The sequence below is a fragment of the Gadus morhua genome, chromosome 3 (assembly GCF_902167405.1).
Source record: "Gadus morhua chromosome 3, gadMor3.0, whole genome shotgun sequence".
In the NCBI taxonomy this organism is placed as follows: Eukaryota; Metazoa; Chordata; class Actinopteri; order Gadiformes; family Gadidae; genus Gadus; species Gadus morhua.
The window spans coordinates 27711706-27734938 of NC_044050.1; the positions used below are offsets into that span (position 1 = coordinate 27711706).

Sequence of the window (23233 nt, forward strand, 5' to 3'; positions counted from 1 at the left end):
GCCCTCTATGTTGGAGGCAGAGCTCGAGGTTGATGGTGTTTCGTCGTCAATTTCCCTGGTGGAGGTCACTGAGGTAGTCAAACATCTCCGCAGTGGCAAAGCCCAAGGGATTGATGAGATCCGGCCAGAAATGCTAAAGGCTCTGGGTGTTGAGGGGCTGTCATGGTTGACACGCCTATTCAACATCGCGTGGGAGTCGGGTACAGTGCCAAAGGAGTGGCAAACCGGGGTGGTGGTTCCCCCGTTCAAAAAGAGGGACCAGAGAGTGTGTGCCAATTACCGGGGTATCACACTTCTCAGCCTCCCTGGTATAGTCTACTCCAAGGTGCTGGAAAGGAGGGTTCGGCCGATCGTTGAACCTCAGATTGAAGAGGAACAATGCGGTTTTCGCCCCGGACGTGGAACTACGGACCAGCTCTTCACTCTCGCAAGGATCCTGGGAGTATGCCCATCCGGTCTACATGTGTTTTGTGGATCTGGAGAAGGCGTATGACCGGGTCCCCCGGGAGAAACTGTGGGAGGTGCTGCGGGAGTATGGGGTAAGGGGGTCTCTCCTCAGGGCCATCCAATCTCTGTACTCCCAAAGCGAGAGCTGTGTTCGCGTCCTCGGCAGGTCAGTTTCGTTTTCAGTGGGCGCTGGTCTCCGCCAGGGCTGCGCCTTGTCACCAATCCTGTTTGTGATATACATGGACAGGATATCGAGGCGTAGTCGTGGTGGGGAGGGGTTGCAGTTCGGTGGTCTGAGGATCTCGTCACTGCTTTTTGCAGATGATGTGGTCCTCATTGGATCATCGGCCTGTGACCTTCAGAACTCACTGGATCGGCTGGCGGCCGAGTGTGAAGCGGCTGGGATGAGGATCAGCACCGCTAAATCTGAGGCCATGACTCTTAGCAGGAAACCGGTGGAATGCTTACTCCGGGTAGGAAATGAGTCCTTAGCCCAAGTGAAGGAGTTCAAGTACCTCGGGTTCTTATTCGCGAGTGAGGGTACAATGGAGCGTGAGATTGGCCGGAGAATCGGAGCAGCGGGGGCGGTATTGCGTTTGCTTTACCGCATCGTTGTTACGAAAAGAGAGCTGAGCCGCAAGGCAAAGCTCTCGATCTACCGGTCGATCTTCGTTCCTATCCTCACCTATGGTCATAAGGGTTGGGTGATGACCGAAAGGACGAGATCGCGGGTACAAGCGGCCGAGCTGAGTTTTCTCAGAAGGGTGGCCGGCGTCTCCCTTAGGGATAGGGTGAGAAGCTCAGCCATCCGTGAGGAACTCGGATTAGAGCCGCTGCTCCTTTACTTGTTTCAGGCACGTCCAGTGGGGAGGAGACCTCGGGGAAGACCCAGGACTAGGTGGAGAGATTATATCTCAACACTGGCCTGAGAACGCCTCGGGATCCCCCTGTCAGAGCTGGTCAATGTGGCCCGGGAAAGGGAAGTCTGGGGCCCCCTGCTTGAGCTGCTCCCCCCGCGACCCGACCCCGGATAAGCGGATGACGATGAGATGATGAGAAAGTCTGTTAATTAGTTACTTATTATTAAAATTATTTAATTTCTACCAACGTACCAACGTACGGCAGTCCCTGATAGAGGCACACCCATTGACAGATATGACTTTATGGGAAATCTTTAACAATCTCTTGGCCAAAGGAATACACCATATACATGGTTAATCATTGGTCAAGAAAAAGAAAACCCACACAAACAATAAGGCTACCCGACATCTCTATATAAGCAGAGAAAGGATGACCAGACTAACCAGATAACCAGAACACTGCTAAACAAACTGAGGAGGACCTTCCATCAGAGGTATGGAGGCGATAATATATTATAATCTTATATATATATATAGTAATATTATATTAATTAAAACAGTTTTGTATGTTGCGTCTACGGATTGAGAACGTTTGTAAAAGAATCAGTGATCAGCATTCATTGATATAAACTGTTTACAGAGCAGTTGTATGCTCAAACAAAAAAGAACAGTAAAGAAAAGTAGTTTCAACATATTTTATGTATTAGTTGTGTTTAAAACATTATTTTTGTTGAGCATTTAATGTATCCTTACATTCCTGTTGATGCCAGTCAGAATGCAATTTTTGAATATTATTCTAACCGTTGAATTCCCTCCAGCCTGTCCTCTCTCCAGCGATCATGCGTTCAGCCCTGCCTGCCCTGGCCCTCGCCCTGGCCCTGTCCCTGGCTCTGCTGCAGAGCTCGGTGGCCTTTGTCCCCATCGGAGGGGGGGCAGCCACCCATGTCAGCATTACAGGGACGGCTCTTTTGCAAAAACTGAAAGAGACTTGTAAGGCTGTGGCCGAGGCTTCCGGACACGAGTTTAATCCCACGGTAGGTGGAAAACACCGGCCCACTCTGTCACTACCACGCCGATAATAATCCCCCGTTAATCCCCAACACACACATACGCCCAGAGGTTCAACTGAGTCCTCTGTATCGTGTACCCTGCTTCTGAAATCACTTGTATTACTCAACAAATGGTAAACGGTAAATGGACTGCATTATACAGCACTTTTCTAACCAGTGCGCCACTCAAAACGCTTTACAACATGGCCTAACATTCACCCATTCGTGCACACATTCACACACCGACGGCAGAGTCAACCATGCAAGACTAACAGCTAGCTCGTTGGGAGCAGTCAGGGGATCTGTCTCTTGCTCAGGGACACCTCCACACTCAGCTACAAGGAGCCGGGGATCGAACTAGCAACCTTCCGGTTACCAGCCGACCCGCTCTGCCTCCTGAGCCACATGCCGCCCGCAACACACGGCACACCTCTCTGCCCCCTCGTCTGCTGTACCAATGGAGGCCTGACCTTTGACCTCCAGGGTCCCTCTGCGGAGGAGCTGGTCCGGGCCTGTCTGGGTCCCACGGCGACCGGGGAGGTGTCGGCCGCCAAGTTCCGCGCGGCTCTCCAGGAAGTCTACTTCCAGAACGGGATGGTCGACCGGGACTCTGTCGCCAGGTGTGTGAATGAACATCTTTCTATTATAATGTTCTTTTTTTTTTGCATTTTCATGCTTAATGATAGAGAGAGATAGACAGGAAGGTATGGGAAATAGGGTGGGGCACATACAGCATAGGACCATGGGCAGGGAGTGAACCCGGGTCGCTGCGATCAGGACTGAGCCTTTATGGTACTCTACCCGGTGAGCTACCAGGTCCCCCCAAATTTGAATATTGACCCATATTTATTAATAATTAATTCGATATTTGAGGATGTATATGTTCAATGAAAGGTATCTAAGATAATATTAATAGCAGTTTTGTCAGGAATCACTCATGTTGTAGGTTTAACCGTTCAAATGAAATAGTGATACACTTTAGTTTGGAGCTAAGGTCACACTCTTCTCTGGTGCTGTCGGATTTAAAGAATGACATACAGACATCAGATACAGAATGCCAACAGCAGACCAACATCTGACAACAGGGAGAACTATCCAATCCCCCTGGGGGTACATCAGATATATTCAGCTCAGCTACACCCATTAGTTATAAAAAATTACGAAATAATTAGTGTAAAATAGATGGCCCGCTAATAAAGGAATGTTTTGAAAATCTAACTAAATAAAAAAATATCAAAACGCAAAACAAGATATGAAATGCTTTGAAAAAGAAAACGGTATAAATTTCAGCGCTCCCCACCACTTCAACTCTGAGGCCTTCTTGGAAGGGCGTGGCCTAATCACAGAGGGTGTGGTCAGCATCAAGGCCAACATCCGAAAGCAGAACTACCAGGCTTCCAGGGAAATACTGGGCAGAGTTCTCCACACACTACAGGTGAGGGACACACAAGAAACAGAAATCAATGTTCAGCATTTATAGTTTTTTCGTTATTATAAAAAGTGTTTGTGTGTGTCTCGGTATGTCTGTGTGTGTGTGTATGTGTATGGGTGTGTGTGCGTGCGTGTGTGTGTGTGCGTGTGTTTGCCAATAGGACTTTTATAGCCACAGTAACTGGGTTGAGTTGGGAAATACAGAACCACTTGCCAACCTCATCCAACCAGATCTCCCCATAGAAAACATAGCAGGTACGTGTGTGTAAGAGTTTTCCTTGTTTTCCTTTACACCCCTGCAATGTTTATGAAAGACCATAAACTTCAGCAGGAGGACGTCGGTGCCACTCATGATAACAAATGGGACAATAGATTGTTTTACATAAAGGAGATAAGGCATGGGGTGGATGGGGCACCAACAATAACTGTTGTACAAACATGCCCTTACAATGTAACTCAAGAATTGTACACCTACTACTAACACAACATTGCAAACAACACACGAGGTTCACACCAAAAGCTAAGAGAATCTATTCGAGAGATAGCCCATGCATATTCCAACCAGAGAAAATGTGACATCAAACACTACTTAGAAGTTAAATAGGCTTTTTTCTTATGCCTCTTGATGCTTACAGCTAAGGACACCGCCACATGCAGTGACTGTGCCAGTGGGAATTGTCCCAACCCTATCCTTGCCAACATTCTTCAGGAAAACAAGCTGACATCGGGCTACATGGGAATTTTCTCAAGCGAAAAGCCTAAAGGTATCAACAAAAACACTCAATCAATTTGTTAATATTGTGACAAAAGGAGGACTCATGTTTAGTTATGATTCATATAATTGATCATTCTAAACGAAAAAAGAATTTCTCCACACTGATATGATTTTCTTTCATACAATCCATTTTGTATTATAATAATGATTGTTATGATGAGATAGATGCATTTAATTTATGTGCGTTTTAATTAGACAATGATAATAATTAATTATATTTTTGTATATAACATATATATATTTATATCTTAGTACTATAATAGCAGGCCTGTCGCACCAGTTACTGAAGTTAGTCATGCATGTGCCAAGCAGCCTGCAGCTCAGACACACGCACAGCACGTGCGAACGCATACACCGCAAGCACGCACATACACACTGCATACACACACACACACACACACACACACACACCGCACACACACGTGTGCTGCACAAAACGTTAAATTCAAACATCGCGCCGAACGGCATATCAACACACAAGTCACGTGATCTTAAAGAGAAAAAAACATGTCAATAATACAGTATGATGAATTACGTCTATAGAGTGGCGAAGTCACGCCCCTTCCGGTAGAGCTCATGAAAAATTATCATTCAAATCCACAAACAACATATGTGTAATCCAGGTCATATAAAGACTGGGACCAGAAAATAATTATTTTCTCTCCATTGACACCCATTCATATTTTTCGATCTCATACGTCCCATGAGCTCTACCGGAAGAGGCGTGACTTCGCCACTCTATAGAGTCCACCACAAGACTACACTTCGTTGCTCAAATGTAATATTACGGTCCTCCTTGAGCCTCCCGAAATGTCTTTACACTTTGTTGCTCAAACTTAATAATACTCTCCCTCCTCCATGTCTTGCGATATTGATAACCCCCTTCCCCCCTGCGGACTGTTTTAGTATGCTATGTGTGTGACTTTAGTAAGCTACTGCTGCCTGTCTTGGCCAGGGGTCTCATTTATGACCGTTGCGTACGCACAAAACGGGGCTGAAAGTGGCTTACGTGACTTTCCACGCCACGGTTGTGTGATCTATAAAAAAACTAACTTGACGGGAGAATGTGCGCAGCCCTAAGCAAACTCTGACTCATGCGTACGCATGGTTTGGAGGAAAAGGAGAATTGGCGACACAGACGGTGTGGTGGGGAACTGAAGTCAGACAGAAGAATTGTAGACTGAGAAGAACGATTATGTTTTATCACCGCCCTTCATAAATTTAATTTCAACCCGTATCATGCGTTAAGCAAGGGATAATGTATAGAACGCCGGTCATTATCGAGAAAATAAGCCCCGACAGGGCGAACAGGACACCGACGCGCAGCGGAGGTGTCTTGCTTCGCCATGAAGGGGCTTATTTTACGATAATGACCGGCAAAGTTCTATACATTATCCCGCTTATTACACGGCTACTTGCCAAAACGAAACAATTTATTTACAATGTATTTGTTACCTGCATTCATAGTGTTGATCAGCAGAGAAATAGTCCGCCCAAGACGTACGACGCTGAAGTTGGCATCCGATTCGCAGCATCCGATTCAGCAGCTGGTCCACTTTAAATCGGTCCTGATTGAAAACCACTACACCTAGACTCTTCAAATCTGGACTAAATTATCACAGTGAGGCTATACATTATAATAAACGTAGTTACAGATTTGTGAAACCTTTTTTCTATTTGTGAAAATGCAATACAGGCTCATTTTAATGCTTTTTAGGGGTCCAGACTGCATTAGAACGGGTCCTGATTGAAAACCACTACACCTAGAATCTTCAAATCTAGACTAAATTAACACAGTGAGGCTATACATTATGTAAAACATAGTTTCAGATTTGTGAAACCTTTACCCTATTTGTGATAATGCAATAAAGGCACATTTTAATGCTTTTTAGGGGTCCAGACCGCATTAGAACTGATCCTGATTAAAAACCACTACACCTAGACTCTTCAAATCTGGACTAAATTATCACAGTGAGGCTATACATTATGTAAAACATAATTTCAGATTTGTGAAACCTTTAACCTATTTGTGAAAATGCAATGCGGTCTGGACCCCTAAAAAAGCATTCAAATAAGCCTGTATTGCATTTTCACAAATAGGGTAAAGGTTTCACAAATCTGAAACTATGTTTTACATAATGTATAGCCTCACTGTGATAATGTAGTCCAAATTTGAAGAGTCTAGGTGTAGTTGTTTTCAATCAGGACCGATTTGAAGATTCTAAGTGGTTTTCAAGCCGAATCGGATGCTGCGAATCGGATGCCAACTTCAGCGTCGTCCAAGACGTTGACGTCGTCGCTTAGCAACCGACAGCGCTTGGGTTGATACATATCCTGCTTATTACATTGACAAGTTACCGGACTACGTGCGTAGTGATACCAAAGGCAAACAGTCGTTTTGTTTACCTTGACAGCGGTCATTATTCATCCGTTGCCAATGAATTATGTAAGGAATAATCACCGAGAGGCCGGGCAATAAACAGTTTGATATGCCCGGCTCGTGGACGGCTTACCGCCCGAGACGAAGTCGAGGGCGGTAACCTTCCGCGAGTCGGGCATATCAAACTGTTTATTGCCCTGCCTTGAGGTGATTATTCCGTTTATTCTACTTCGCGCCGGCCAACATAATAAAACAATTCAAATACATTAATAATTAGCCTTTTTCTTATTCGTATTGCATGCTTATTAAATGTATGCTCTGTTTAAGTTCATCTCCCTCGAAAAGTAGTTCCCTTTAGAACTACGGTGAATAACGTTAGCTCAACTGTAGGTAACGCGTTTCTATAGCAACCACACAAGGTTGCAACTGATCACTAGTTTAACAACGTAGTTGTTGCATTCGTATCAAGTCAGCTTTAATGACGATCGATCAAACATGCACTCCTTGGTTTATTTTTTACAACGGACCTCATGTTTGAAATGTATGTGATAGAAAACGATACAAGCGGCGTATTGATCTACTGTGCTCAGTCAGCAGCAAGTAGAACCGACAAATCAGCGGGCAATATGTAAGGGATAATGCCCGACGAGGTGTCCATTATCAGGAATTAATGGACGACGTGGAGGCGTGAACCGTCCGACGCGAAGCGGAGGACGGTTGCCTCCGCGAAGTCCATTAATTCCTGATAATGGACACCTCGAAGGGCATTATCCCGCTTATACCACGGTCACTTACCAACGGTGACCAAATTAAGACCATTCATTTATATTTTCATGCGTTTTACAATCTGAAAATAAAGTTTTCCACAAAACATACATTTGTTTCCCTGGTTACGCCTGAGGGTCTGACTAATACCCGGAACCACCATTACACGCCCGTTGGGTTCTCATGCAACGGAAACGTTGTTCACTCCTCCAGCAATTAGGACGGACCATAGCTACGACTTTAGAACGGGAGGTAGCGGGAGGTATTATAGTCCGCTGAGCTTTGTTTTGTTTCCCGTTGCGATGGTTACTACCATTTTAGAGACGATACGCCAGCTAGCGCATTAATTGAGAACGGTAAACAGACAATTTGACGGAACTACTTGTCCAGGTGTCCGTATATCAGGAGTTAATGCACACCCTGCATCCAATCAGAATCGAGTATTCCCGCAGACCGTGGTATAAGCCGGATTAATGCACCCCTCCCAGCCAATCAGAATCGAGCATTCTTAAATGAAGTAGAATAAGTAAGGAATAATCACCGAGAGGCCGGGCAATAAACAGTTTGATATGCCCGGCTCGTGGACGGCTTACCGCCCGAGACGAAGTCGAGGGCGGTAACCTTCCGCGAGCCGGGCATATCAAACTGTTTATTGCCCTGCCTTGAGGTGATTATTCCGTTTATTCTACTTCGCGCCGGCCAACATAATAAAACAATTCATATACTTTAATAATTAGCCTTTTTCTTATTCGTATTGCATGCTTATTAAATGTATGCTCTGTTTAAGTTCATCTCCCTCGAAAAGTAGTTCCCTTTAGAACTACGGTGAATAACGTTAGCTCAACTGTAGGTAACGCGTTTCTATAGCAACCACACAAGGTTGCAACTGATCACTAGTTTAACAACGTAGTTGTTGCATTCGTATCAAGTCAGCTTTAATGACGATCGATCAAACATGCACTCCTTGGTTTATTTTTTACAACGGACCTCATGTTTGAAATGTATGTGATAGAAAACGATACAAGCGGCGTATTGATCTACTGTGCTCAGTCAGCAGCAAGTAGAACCGACAAATCAGCGGGCAATATGCCGGATTAATGCACCCCTCCCAGCCAATCAGAATCGAGCATTCTTAAATGAAGTAGAATAAATAGATTTATTACACGGGTCTTTTCAACGTTCAGTTCACTTGCATGGGCACTTCACAACTTCCGGCGGTGAATTATTTTTTGATATACGCGCGAAGTAGAATAAACGGAATAATCACCTCAAGGCAGGGCAATAAACAGTTTGATATGCCCGACTCGCGGAAGGTTACCGCCCTCGACTTCGTCTCGGGCGGTAAGCCGTCCACGAGCCGGGCATATCAAACTGTTTATTGCCCGGCCTCTCGGTGATTATTCCTTACTTATACCACGGTCTGCGGGAATACTCGATTCTGATTGGATGCAGGGTGTGCATTAACTCCTGATATACGGACACCTGGACAAGTAGTTCCGTCAAATTGTCTGTTTACCGTTCTCAATTAATGCGCTAGCTGGCGTATCGTCTCTAAAATAGTAGTAACCATAGCAACGGGAAACAAAACAAAGCTCAGCGGACTATAATACCTCCCGCTACCTCCCGTTCTAAAGTCGTAGCTATGGCCCGTCCTAATTACTGGAGGAGTGAACAACGTTTCCGTTGCATGAGAACCCAACGGGCGTGTAATGGTGGTTCCGGGTATTAGTCAGACCCTCAGGCGTAACCAGGCAAACAAATGTATGTTTTGTGGAAAAGTTTATATTCGGATTGTAAAACGCATGAAAATATAAATTAATGGTCTTAATTTGGTCACCGTTGGTAAGTGACCGTGGTATAAGCGGGATAATGCCCTTCGAGGTGTCCATTATCAGGAATTAATGGACTTCGCGGAGGCAACCGTCCTCCGCTTCGCGTCGGACGGTTCACGCCTCCACGTCGTCCATTAATTCCTGATAATGGACACCTCGTCGGGCATTATCCCTTACGTAGTCAGAATAATTTAAGTCAACTGCGTTATTTCTCAGTTATAACTCCAGAAACATCTAGAAATGAAAAAAGACGTGACTGTTGCTTCACCATGCATCGTCGAACAAAGGCAAGACTGCTATTACAAAAACATTGCGTTAAAGTTGACCACGTCTCCCTTTCTCCAAATAAACATCAGAACAGCACACACAATTGAACTCTCCCTCAATGCTACGGCATAACAGCGCCCTCTATAGCAACCAATGTCCTATGCATCTCTAATAATTATAAGCAATGAAAACAAGTACACTAAACAGTTAGGCTATTAAACTAAAATGCAAAACTATGCAAAACAATTAGTTGATCAATGTAATAAAAAATCACTAAATATTAATCTAAATATTTAATATCTAAATCCTAATAACATCTAAGTCTAAATTAAATTACAATATGGCAAAATGGCACTAACAGGCAGGATTTGGAGGGAGAGGGTCTTCAGGGACCATAACGATTTATTGGTACATAAAAAGATGTACCTTTATGTAAGACCACTTCTTTTTTAATCCGGGGACTGTGCGCTCCGTGCCACTGACAGAGTTCACTGCTGCCGCAACATGTTGCCACTCACTCTGCTTTTTGCTGTTAGTGATCCCAATCCTGTGACCACCAAACAAAACTACTTTTCGGGCCTCCATCTCACCCACACGTGTCTCCACTTCAACCTCCGTGAGATTTCACTTTTTGCTTTTCTCAGTCCTTCTGCCATTGTTTCTGACAATAGGCCAATAGGCCTACATAATACTTGCATCTAAAAAGGGGCGTGTAGGCCTACAGGGCGGAACGGGAAGCTGATTAAGCTGCGCAAACTTGTAGGCACTCTGTGATTTATAAAGCAAAGACTGCATAGGTGTGCATACAAAGGGTTTTATAAGTCTGAATATTTTTTGGTGCACGCAAAACTATCGTTCATTGAACGATAGTTCATGAACTCGTTCATATTTTGGGCGAACGTGAACTGAACGTACTGTATTACTGCCTGATGAACGTTACTGTGAACTTGTTCGTTCTGGTGTCTGTGAACGGCCCGCTCACTCGGTTTAACTTTGTTCAATAGGGGGTTATTTGTTTATCAACACGGCGGATGCGCGCGCAGAACGCTGTGTTGTTTAACCGGTTGCCATGGTTATCTCCATGTGTTTATTTGTAGTTGCGGCGTTGTCAGCTTACTTTTGGCGGTAGGTACACTTTTAGTAACGATCCCACGCATAGTTTTATAAATGAGACCCCAGGACACTATAAGCAGGGGCGATTCTAGGTAGTGTGGGGGCCCTAGGCAGAGGATTGTTGACGGGGGGGAGGAGCGATTGTTGACGGGGGGGGGGTGTATGGAGCGATTGTTGAGCGATTTTTTTTTTTTTTTTGGCTCTAGGGGGCCCCCCCCGTGGCCCCCAAACAATTGCGGGGTCCCAGGCAGTTGCCTGGTATGCCTAATGGGATGCGGCGCCTCTGACTATAAGAGATGTTTAATCTCAATGATTGATTTGCATGCATAGTACACTACATTTCCCATTGAACAATTACCCCTGTTACCATAAATTGACAAATTTTATAATGTTATCAAATGCTCACACACTAGCTGCATTCAGACACACGTGCAAGTCCTGATATTCTCCTGATGGGCCGTATGTGTGAACAACATATCCTGACATTTGTACCCTGAAAATCTCCTGAATAATACTGCCCCTGAGGTTGTGTTTTCTCCTTAGGAAATGTCAATGACTTTATATGTGAATGAGGAGTAGAATGTCAGTTTATCTCACACCACTTCAGTGGGCGTGTTGATGACGCTTCCGCATTTCATTGAGTGGCCCCCTTAATGATAATCGGCCTGTTGCCTTTTGTTCTCTGAATGGTTAAAAAATATTTAAATTTTGGCACTGCTTTTAAGAGTCATTTGTGGTGAACGAATGTTATTCGTTATAACATTATAGGAATCATTTTATTATATTATGCGCTCGGAAATTTGTTACATTATCGACTGGGGTTTCCACATTATTGCTATGGGTTTGATTACAACTAGAGGTTGAGCACACGCAACACGCCCGCAAAAACTCTTGTATCTATAAAAACATATAATACAATATATATATATATATATATATATATATATATATATATAAAACAATAATAATAATAATTTAGAAACAACGTATGACGACTCCTGAACGGTGCGTGTGGCCACAGGTAAATGCAGCCACGGAGGAGCGGGGGGCCTGACCAGCGCGGCGGAACCCCGCGGGGGCATCAGCAAGGACGAGCGTCGCCCCGGCAACGAGGGCCTCCACAACGCCGCCGTCACCGCGGCAACCAGGGCCAGCCTCCAGCTCCTGGAGGACATCAGAGGAGCGGCCGGCGACCGCGACTTCCTGAGGTGACGCCTCTTCCTTCCTGCCGGAGACGCGCTTTGCGCTTTGAAGCTCGCCGTGGGACATCGGACCAGGATGTCCCTCGGTTTCCCATTTGACTCATTGTGATCATGAGCTCCTCTTCCTCCTCCTCTTCCTCATCTTCGTCGTCGTCCACCTCCTCCTCCTCTTCCACCTCCTCCTCTTCCTCCAGGTTGATGGGGATCGCTCGCTCCGCGGTGGTGTGCTTCGTCATCGACACCACGGGCAGCATGGCGGACGACATCGTGGCGGCCAAGGAGATGATTTACAAGATCATTGAATATAAGAGGGGAACACAGGATGAACCATCGGAGTACATCCTGGTCCCCTTTAACGACCCCGGTGAGTTGGTTTGGGATCCTACTCAGAGTCACTCACCAGCTACCGCAAAAGACTCAAGACTCACCTGTTCAGAGTTCACCTAGACTACATAGCCTCCCCCTCCCACCCCTCTTACTTATTGTATACTCTACGTCCTGGCGCTTAATGTACGCACTTACTGTCCGTCATGCTTAGTTATAGTACTTAGTTGTGGAGCATCTTACGGGGGGAATGGGTACGGGGAATGGGTTAACCTAGCGATTGTTAGGGCTTGGCACTTGGTTCTATGAACATCCTTACTGTAACGACAGCGATATATATTGTTTAACCTTTAATGCGTCTGCTAGTCATGAAATGACTATTTGATCAGTAGGCCTTTCTTCGTTTCAGGCGTTAAATAATGCTACCAGCCATCTAAAAAGCATATTGATTCAGAGAATTGCATTCAAAGATCACATGACAAAGGAAGCTTTTTTGAAAAATATCTGGCCAAATGTACTTAAATTCAATTTTATTAGTATAGCCCTTAATCACAGGTACTGTCTCAAAGGGCTTAACAGGCCATATGTGTATGACCCCCCCCCCCCTGACCCTAGCCCCCCAGAGGGCAAGAAAATGCTCCCTTAACATTATTTCCTATTTATACCTCTGTGGGTATGCAGGCTTCGGACCAATGACAAGGACCACAGACCCCGAAGTCATGAAGAAGGAGATCTCCAAGCTGACGGCCAGCGGCGGCGGTAGTGACTACCATGAGATGTGTCTCTCAGGGCTCCAGGTTATTCTGCCTCTCCGTTGTTCTGTGCTTTAATTAAGGACGTTTTAAAGGTCCCCAATTATACCACCAGGTGTAAGTATGATTAGCCATTACAATCAGTCTACCAGCCAGCCCAGTGGACTGTAGCAAACGTTGCTTATCTATCTGTCAGACATCTAGGTGGACACGGCCACTTGTGATGTCACTAAAACAAACAAAATGGCGGCTAAACACACTCACACCTGGTGTTCTAATATGGGACCTTTAAATAGTAGAGGTTAAACTTGTGAATTTACTGTTTGGTCTTTCCCTCTCCCTCTCCAGATGGCCTTGACGGGCGCTCCGGCCTCCTCACAAATCTTCGTGTTCACCGACGCCACCGCCAAAGACATCCATCTCAAAGACACAATCTTGGCTCTCATGAGGAGCACCAAGTCAACGGTGAGGCACCTGCTGCTTCTACACAGCTTGGAACCACACCTTCCCCGTGCCCTTGGTTCAAAGCTGGAAGTCTCCTTTAATCCCTAGTTTACCCCCTTACCCCCCCCCCCCCCCCTCACACATTTGTTGTATGTTGTACGTCCTGGCACTTATGTACACTTATTGTATGTTGTACAACCTTGCACTTAATGTACGCAGTTATTGTATGTTGTACGTCCTTGCACTTAAGCATAGTACTTCGCTTTGGATAAGAGTGTCTGCTAAATGCCATGAATGTAAATCCCTACAGGTGTCAATCTACATCACAGCTCCCAGAGGCAGGAAACTGCGTTCCGTCAAGGCGTCCTTCAACGACTACACAGACCTGGCCTTGGCTTCTGGGGGCCAGGCTATCCACGTCTCAAAGCAAGATCTGCCTGGAGCCGCCGAAGTCATCCTGGACACCTCCACCTCAGCCCTGGTAAAGCCCTACAGCTTTAGAGGCCTGCATTTATACTTTTTTAACCACTGGCCCCTCAAAGCGCTTTATAAAATTGCCTAACATTCACCCATTCATGCACACATTCACACACCGACGGCGGTGTCAACCATTCAAGGTGACAGCGAACTCGTCAGGAGCAGTTAGGGTGAGGTCTTGCTCAGGGACACCTTGACACTCGAACTAGCATCCTTCCAGTTAGAAATAGTAATAATTAGGCTGAAGTAGCTCAGGATGGTAGTGCAGGTTGACCGAAAGGTCAGTTAAATCCCCGGCTCCTCCTAACTGGGTGTTGAGGTGTCCTTGAGCAAGGCACCTCACCATAACTACTCCTGATGAGCTGGCTGTCGCCCTGCGTGGTTGACTCCGCCGTCGGTGTGTGTATGAATAGTTGTAAGTCGCTTTGGGTGAAAGCGTCAGCAATTTCCCTCAATGTAAATGTAAACGTAAATACAAACGTCACAGACTTGCATTTCCTTTCCTATCAGGTGACCGTTCTTCAGCGGTCCAGGAGCTCTGGGAGTGAGACCTTCACGTTCCTGCTGGACGAGTCTTTGAAGAACATCACGCTCTACATTACTGGGAGCCAGATGACCTTCAGCATTAGCAACCCTGCAGGTATTACAACATGCCAAGGGATTTACTAGCAAGCCCTAAAGGACCACTTGAGTAAACCACATTTTATGAATATATACATACGTTGTCACACCCCAGCTCTATGGTTGGACCACAAAGGGAATACAACCAACCCAAACCCAGCAGGTGTGGCCCATTCTCCTAATGGCAGACTGAGGCCGTCATTATATTTGACCGCTAGAGTTCGCTATAGTTGCCATCACAACATATATGTCGTGTGGGAGAACAGACATGAGTTTAGCATTGCACCAGAATATGGTAGTGTGTATGTGTGCATATGCGTGTGTGTGGGTGTGTGTAAATGACTACTTTACCTACTACATGCTGGCACGTAATGTCTGCACTTATTTTATGTTGTACACAGTGTTGTGCCTGAACGCGTTCATTGAACGATAGTTCATGAACTCGTTCATAGTTTGGGCGAACGTGAACTGAACGTACTGTATTACTGCCTGATGAACGTTACCGTGAACTCGTTCATTCTGGCGTCTGTGAACGGCACGCGCACTCGGTTTAACGTCGTTCAATAGGGGGGTTATTTGTTTATCAACACGGCGGATGCGCGCGCAGAACGCCGTGTTGTTTGAACGGTTGCCATGGTTATCTCCATGTGTTTAATTTGCAGTTGCGGGGTTGTCAGCTTATTGTTACATTAAACTGTAATCAGAAAACGCGGTTATATGCTATAGACCCTATAGTATCTGTGGTGTAAAGGCTGGGACGAATTTCAAATTATAAATATGTACACTTTATGTTGAAAGACCGTCGCGATTCCCATTGTAACGAATGGCACAGTGATTATTCTTCAGAACGAGAGCTGTTAAATTGTGAAAAATGAATTAAACTGTAATCAGACAACGCAGTTATATGCTATAGACCCTAGAGTATCTGTGGTATAAAGGCTGAGACGGATTTCAAATTATAAATATGTACCATAACGTTAGCTCTCTGGCTCATAGCTCAGCGGACTAGAATACCTCCTAGAATCATTGCTTGTTGGCCGGAAACGGAAAGGGGGGCTGATTACGTTTGGTGGTAGTCTTTTCGCTTGGTTCTCCATCCCAACAGTAGGGCTAGAACCGAGCAAAAGGAGTACAACCCGTGAACACCCCCCGCCCCCTTTCCGTTTCCGGCCAACGAGCAATGAGTCTTCCAACAGAAATCAATGGGATTTACAAAATGCGCTAAATGTGCAATAAAACACGATATAAACTATTTCATCCTAGACAAACGGCAAAGGGGGCTCAATGTTCAAAATACCGGAAAAAAAATCACAGCAACATATTGCAAAAAGGAGCTATGAACTAGTTCATTTTTTGGAACTGAGAATTTAGTTCAAAATTTTGAAATATGAACGTTTAACTGAACTATTTCATTTTAAAATTTGTGAACAGAAATTTGTACTAGTTCATGTAGAAAGTGAAGTTTCCCAACACTGGTTGTATGTCCTTGCACTTAAAAATAGTGCTTTGCATTGTGTAGCATCTTATCCTTGCTATCTTTGTTGTATACAGGGAATGGGTTAACCTAGCGATTATTAGTGCTTGGCACTGGGTTCTATGAACATCCTAAGCGTACCGGCAGAGATATATTGTTGTTTCTCCTTCTTCTGACCAATGTACTTGGACCTGATACCAACCCTCAGGTGTGAGTCAGAACAACACGCAGCTCAGCGGTGGCCTGGGGACGATCCAGAGTGTTGGGAACCTGTGGAGGATCCGTCTGGATGATGATAAGCAGACCGGAACTTGGAAGATACAGATGGCCTCGGCTCAACCCTACACACTGAAGGTCACAGGTCAGAAGGAGGAGACTTTGGGTTCTTCTGGGCTATACTATAGCATTTTATCCTAGCTATCTTTGTTGTACACAGGGAATGGGTTAACCTAGTGATTGTTAGTGCTCTGCATTTGGTTCTATGAACATTCTTGATGTACCGACAGCCATATATTGTTGGTTCTCTTTCTTCTGACAAATGTAATTATTATAACTCACTTTGGAAAAAGCATCTGATAAATGCCCTACGTAAATGTAATTCAATTTTAATGTATGGCACTAAATTACAGGTACAGGGGCATAACAGGCCATATATTTATGACATTCCCCTGACTAGTGATCGACCGATATTATCAGAGTTTTTTTCAGTATCGGCCGATTTTTATAATATTTGTTTGGTGTGATTTACAGACAGTTCAATAAATGTAATTTTTTTTAAATTGAGACATTGTAACATTTGTTATCATCATTGTGTCATTTTTATGATGTAAATTGTGGGAGGCTTAGCCTGGAAATCCAGACCCACAACTAGAAAGCTGTAGGGTCTGGCAACGAGTAACGAAAATGGCCCAACTAGAGGGGCGGCACCATGCATGCATTTGAAAATATCACCATATTGATTCATCGATGTGATTGATTAATGTTCTTGGCCAGGGGAGGCCCAGAATATACACAAGTATATTGCTTGTTCCCAGATCGACTCGCTGAGCAAATTCAAATTGTGCTCTCGCGAGAACTCTGGATTTCCAGGGTATTATCGGCTACAAATATTGGCTCAAGAAATCGGTGTATCGGTATCGGCGTATCGGTTATCAGCTAAGGCTGATTAAAAAAACCCGTAAATCTTTTGTCATTATGGCTATAACTTGTCAAATGTTGGCTGTGTTCTTTTTTAATAGTTACATGTTATAGAATGTTATTACATGGGTATTCTCAATGCCCTGGAACGCTCTGTTCACTTGCATGGGCCCTTCACAACCTCCAGCGGTGAATTGTATTTGATAATTCACCGTTGCTAAGTATAATTGACTGCTGTCAAGGAAAGCGGTTCACTCCGCAAGAAGTCCGGTAACTTATCAACCCCAGCGTACTCGGTTGCTAAGCGACGTCAACGTCTTTGGCGGATCATTTCTCTGCTGAAAAACACTACAGCACTGGTAACAAATAAATTGTAAAAAGACACACCGTTGGCAAGTAGCCGTGTAATAAGCGTGATCATTTATAGAATGATGATATTTATAGTCATTATCGAAAATAACCCCCTTCATGGCGAAGCAAGACACCTTCGCTTTGTGTCGCATCCAATTCACCCTGTCAGGGCTTATTTTCCCGATAATGACCGGCGTTCTATACATTATCCCTTACTTATTCCATTAAGAGTCCAGGGTACCAGAGCATAGGTGTAATATGTACCTGTGTGTGTGTGTTCAAACCTCTAGGCCAGAATACCATCACCTTCATCTATGACTTTGTGGTCCCCTTTGGGGGACCCCACCCCGGTTATGCACCAATCGCCGGGCGTCCACAGGCAGGTAAATATTGTATTAGCGGCAGCAGTAGTTCAGGAGGTAGAGCGGGCTGACTAGTAACCGGAAGGTTGCTAGTTCTATCCCCGGCTCCTCCTAGCTGAGTCTATGTGTCCCTGAGCAAGAAACCTCACCGTACCTGCTATTGAGGAGCTGGCTGTCGCCTTGTGGTGTTGACTCTGCCGTCGGTGTGTAAATGTGTGTATGAACCGTTGTAAGTTGCTTTGGATGAAAAAATGTGTTTACTGCAGTATTATATAATCAATCATTACCCTATAGTGATACAGATACAACGGATGCATGGAAAGACATTGAAAATTATAAAATCGCTCCTGCTGTTTGAACTCAGGCCGGCCGGCCATGGTGTTGCTGTCGGTGATGGGCCGGAAGGGGCCCGCGTCGGTCACGGTGGGCGAGGTGGGCCTCATTCCGGTGTCCCGGGCTGGGCCTGTGAGCAAAGGCTCGACGACCAACATGGGCAACGGGGACATCCTGGTCACGGTGGACGCGGTTCCACAGGGGGAGTTTGTGGTGATCCTGACGGGGACGGACTCGGTGTCCGGGAGTCAGTTCCAGCGCCAGTCCACCACCCAGATGAGCGTCTCTAAAGTCATCGTCACGGTCAGCCTCATTTAAAACACAGACAACAATAAACGGCCGACGGATATGAATTCCCTGCATGTCGCTTTGGATAAGTGTCTTTGCCTCCCCCCTTACCCCATCCCCCACAAACCCTCTTACGCACTTATTGTATATTATACGTCCTTGCACATAAAAATAGTACTTAGCATTGTGTAGCATCTTATCCTAGCTATCTCTGTTGTATGCGGAGAATGGGTTAACCTAGCGATTGTTAGTGCTTGGCACTTGGTTCTATGAACATCCTTACTGTACTGACAGACATATAATGTTGTTTATCTTCTTCTGACAAATGTAATTATTGTAAGTCACTTTGGATAAAAGCGTCAATAATTGTAGCATATACAGCAACCAAATCCGATGACAATACACAAAAAAAGACATGAAGTGAATGAAGTGCATGTGCTTCCCCAGGCAGTGGTGGACAGCAGCGTGGAGCCGGGACAAATGCTGAGCATTCCCTTCAGCGTGATGACGGAGGGCGCTGGCGGGCCATGTTCCATCAACGCCAGGAATAACAGAGAATTCCCTATGACATTCCCCAAAAGGTAGGGTATAAAATAAATGTTCCTGCCTAACTAAAGGTTGAATTCATGATTTCATAACCAGCAACCTTCTTTGGGTTTCTACTTTGGCTAAAGCTACTGGGGTTCATCCTACATTTAGAGATCATAACCTGAATTTAAGATTTAAACGCGCTTCCTTATTTTACGCCAGTGTTCCATTGACGACGGGGCAGTATGCTAATGCTACTCTGACCATCACACCACCTAAAGACACACCATCAGGCACCGACGTCACACTGACCATAGAGGCCAAGACCTCTGCCTCAGCTGATTCCAACTACGCTGTCTTAAGGCTCTCTGTTGTCACCAAGGTAACCACTCCCTTCCATATGTGTACTGGAAGGAACTCTAGAAATACACAATATTGGTAAGCTCCAATCTGCATAATGTTGGTAACCGCTAGTCTACGGAAGATGCCACATGTGAATTTTTTGGAGATCTGAGTTTAAAGTCAGAATTCTGACTCGAAGTCAGAACTCTTTATTAATTTATTAAATTCAGAACTCCATATAAAAAACCGTGGTGAAGTTAGTTTTAGGTTGGATATTCGACGGATATTCAGTCCAGTTCCAGCCGCGACTTCCCGGAGATTTGCCCGACAATAGCAGCAGGAGAACGGTTAGCGCACCTCGCAGAGCCTCGCGGTGAATCGCTGGAAACTGATTTAGGGACCGTCAATAAATTACTTCACGTAAATATATCAATACAAAATACTTGCAGTATTTTTAATAGCTTCCATGCCATGTGACCCAGTGACTCCAAACCAGTATCCAATTGTAGAACTAAACTCTAAGAAGAGGACACACCACTTTTTATGGTATTTTAGTGCTTTCTCTATTTTATATGAATATTAATATGCAGGAATGATCATATTTCTTTCAATAGCTTCCATGCCATGTGACCCAGTGACTCCAAACCAGTATCCAATTGTAGAACTAAACCCTTAGAATAAGACACACCACTTGTTATAGTATTTTATTCCTTCCTCTATTTTATATGAATATTAATATGCAGGAATGATCATATTTCTTTCAATAGCTTCCATGCCATGTGACCCAGTGACTCCAAACCAGTATCCAATTGTAGAACTAAACCCTTAGAATAAGACACACCACTTGTTATAGTATTTTATTCCTTCCTCTATTTTATATGAATATTGATATGCAGGAATGATCATATTTCTTTCAATAGCTTCCATGCCACGTGACCCAGTGACTCCAAACCAGTATCCACTTGTAGAACTAAACCCTGAGAATAGGACACACCACTTTTTATGGTATTTTAGTGCTTCCTCTATTTTATATGAATATTAATATGCAGGAATGATCATATTTCATTCAATAGCTTCCATGCCATGTGACCCAGTGACTCCAAACCAGTATCTAATTGTATTATTAAACCCTGAGAATAAGACACACCACTTGTTATGGTATTTTAGTGCTTCCTCTATTTTATATGAATATTAATATGCAGGAATGATCATATTTCATTCAATAGCTTCCATGCCATGTGACCCAGTGACTCCAAACCAGTATCTAATTGTATTATTAAACCCTGAGAATAAGACACACCACTTGTTATGGTATTTTAGTGCTTCCTCTATTTTATATGAATATTAATAAGCAGGAATTATCATATTTCTTTCAATAGCTTCCATGCCACGTGACCCAGTGACTCCAAACCAGTATCCAATTGTAGAACTAAAGCCTAAGATTAGGACACACCACTTTTTATGGTATTTTAGTGATTTCTCTATTTTATATGAATATTAATATGCAGGAATGATCATATTTCTTTCAATAGCTTCCATGCCACGTGACCCAGTGACTCCAAACCAGTATCCACTTGTAGAACTAAACCCTGAGAATAGGACACACCACTTTTTATGGTATATTATTGCTTCCTCTATTTTATATGAATATTAATATGCAGGAATGATCATATTTCATTCAATAGCTTCCATGCCATGTGACCCAGTGACGCCAAACCAGTATCCACTTGTAGAACTAAACCCTGAGAATAGGACACACCACTTTTTATGGTATTTTAGTGCTTCCTCTATTTGATATGAATATTAATAAGCAGGAATGATCATATTTCTTTCAATAGCTTCCATGCCATGTGATCCAGTGACTCCAAACCAGTATCCACTTGTAGAACTAAACCCTGAGAATAGGGCACACCACTTTTTATGGTATTTTAGTGCTTCCTCTATTTTATATGAATATTAATATGCAGGAATGATCATATTTCATTCAATAGCTTCCATGCCATGTGACCCAGTGACTCCAAACCAGTATCTAATTGTATTATTAAACCCTGAGAATAAGACACACCACTTGTTATGGTATTTTAGTGCTTCCTCTATTTTATATGAATATTAATAAGCAGGAATTATCATATTTCTTTCAATAGCTTCCATGCCACGTGACCCAGTGACTCCAAACCAGTATCCAATTGTAGAACTAAAGCCTAAGATTAGGACACACCACTTTTTATGGTATTGGAAGCTATTGAATGAAATATGATCATTCCTGCATATTAATATTCATATAAAATAGAGGAAGCACTAAAATACCATAAAAAGTGGTGTGTCCTATTCTCAGGGTTTAGTTCTACAAGTGGATACTGGTTTGGAGTCACTGGGTCACGTGGCATGGAAGCTATTGAAAGAAATATGATCATTCCTGCATATTAATATTCATATAAAATAGAGAAATCACTAAAATACCATAAAAAGTGGTGTGTCCTAATCGTAGGCTTTAGTTCTACAATTGGATACTGGTTTGGAGTCACTGGGTCACGTGGCATGGAAGCTATTGAAAGAAATATGATAATTCCTGCTTATTAATATTCATATAAAATAGAGGAAGCACTAAAATACCATAACAAGTGGTGTGTCTTATTCTCAGGGTTTAATAATACAATTAGATACTGGTTTCGAGTCACTGGGTCACATGGAAGCTATTGAAAAAACTGCAAGTATTTTGTATTGATATATTTACGTGAAGTAATTTATTGACGGTCCCTAAATCAGTTTCTAGCGATTCACCGCGAGGCTCTGCGAGGTGTGCTAACCGTTCTCCTGCTGCTATTGCCGGGCAAATCTCCGTGAAGTCGCGGCTGGAACTGGACTGAATATCTGTCGAATATCCAACCTAAAACTAACTTCACCGCGGTATAAAAAAATATCCCATGTAGCCCTAATCGTCTTCCGTACTGGGCTAACAGTAGTCCTTTATGATTAAATATAATATTTATACATACTAAGACTGCTTCATGTCCTTTCCAGATTACAGACTTTGTCCGACCAACGTGTAAAGTAGACAGAGTCGCGGCGGACGACTGTCCAGCGGACGTGTCTCAGTGCGCGTCTTTCCGCTGGGATCTCTCCGCCAACGTCACAGACGGTAAAGGGACGGGCATCGACCGCATCACTCTGCGGCAGGGAGACGGAGTCCTCTCCCACGACGCTCTGACCAACCTCGACATCGAGGCCTCCTACAACGCCTCCTGCTGCTCGCAGATCGCTGAAATCGTGGTCGTCGATAAAGTGGGCAACGTGGGAAAATGTTTCCACTCCATCGCCCCACCAACCATCGCTCCGTCAGTGGGCCCTCCCTCCCTTGGCCTGGCCCGCCCGCTGTTGTTGCTGTGTCTGTTGCTGGCCGCTTTGAATGCCAGGAGTTAGAAATAATTGTACATGTGTTTTTTTTTATGAATTTACAATCATAACTTAAAATATTTGCTTAAATACCTTTTGAGAATAAGAACGCACCACATGAGAGGATCAATTCAAATGAAATAATAATGTTGTAAACAATTTTTTTTAACTCCGTCTCACATAATGCAACTGATAAACTGCTGCACCAGATTTCAAAGACAATTAAATGCTTTCAAAATGTTTGGTTATATCAATATCGATTTTATGATCGAGAACAGAAACAACG

The 23233-nt window shown here is 44.1% G+C and overlaps 2 protein-coding genes across 2 annotated transcripts in view; one reads left to right on the top strand and one right to left on the bottom strand.

Annotated features, from left to right (window-relative positions):
- The window catches only part of LOC115540512 (zinc finger protein 431), a 37351-nt gene that overhangs the window by 7061 nt on the left and 7057 nt on the right, over window positions 1-23233 (bottom strand). The gene's annotated exons all lie outside the window — the stretch shown is intronic.
- LOC115540520 (von Willebrand factor A domain-containing protein 7) lies at window positions 1721-23186 on the top strand. The gene is made up of 18 exons (XM_030351909.1): window positions 1721-1801; window positions 2126-2341; window positions 2840-2976; window positions 3647-3791; window positions 3949-4042; window positions 4423-4551; window positions 11941-12127; window positions 12316-12485; window positions 13127-13242; window positions 13546-13662; window positions 13952-14122; window positions 14629-14758; window positions 16422-16574; window positions 17992-18084; window positions 18428-18699; window positions 19132-19265; window positions 19435-19594; window positions 22576-23186. Exons 2-18 carry the CDS (start codon window positions 2147-2149, stop codon window positions 22972-22974), a joined length of 2802 nt encoding a protein of 933 aa, XP_030207769.1. The 5' UTR covers window positions 1721-1801; window positions 2126-2146; the 3' UTR covers window positions 22975-23186.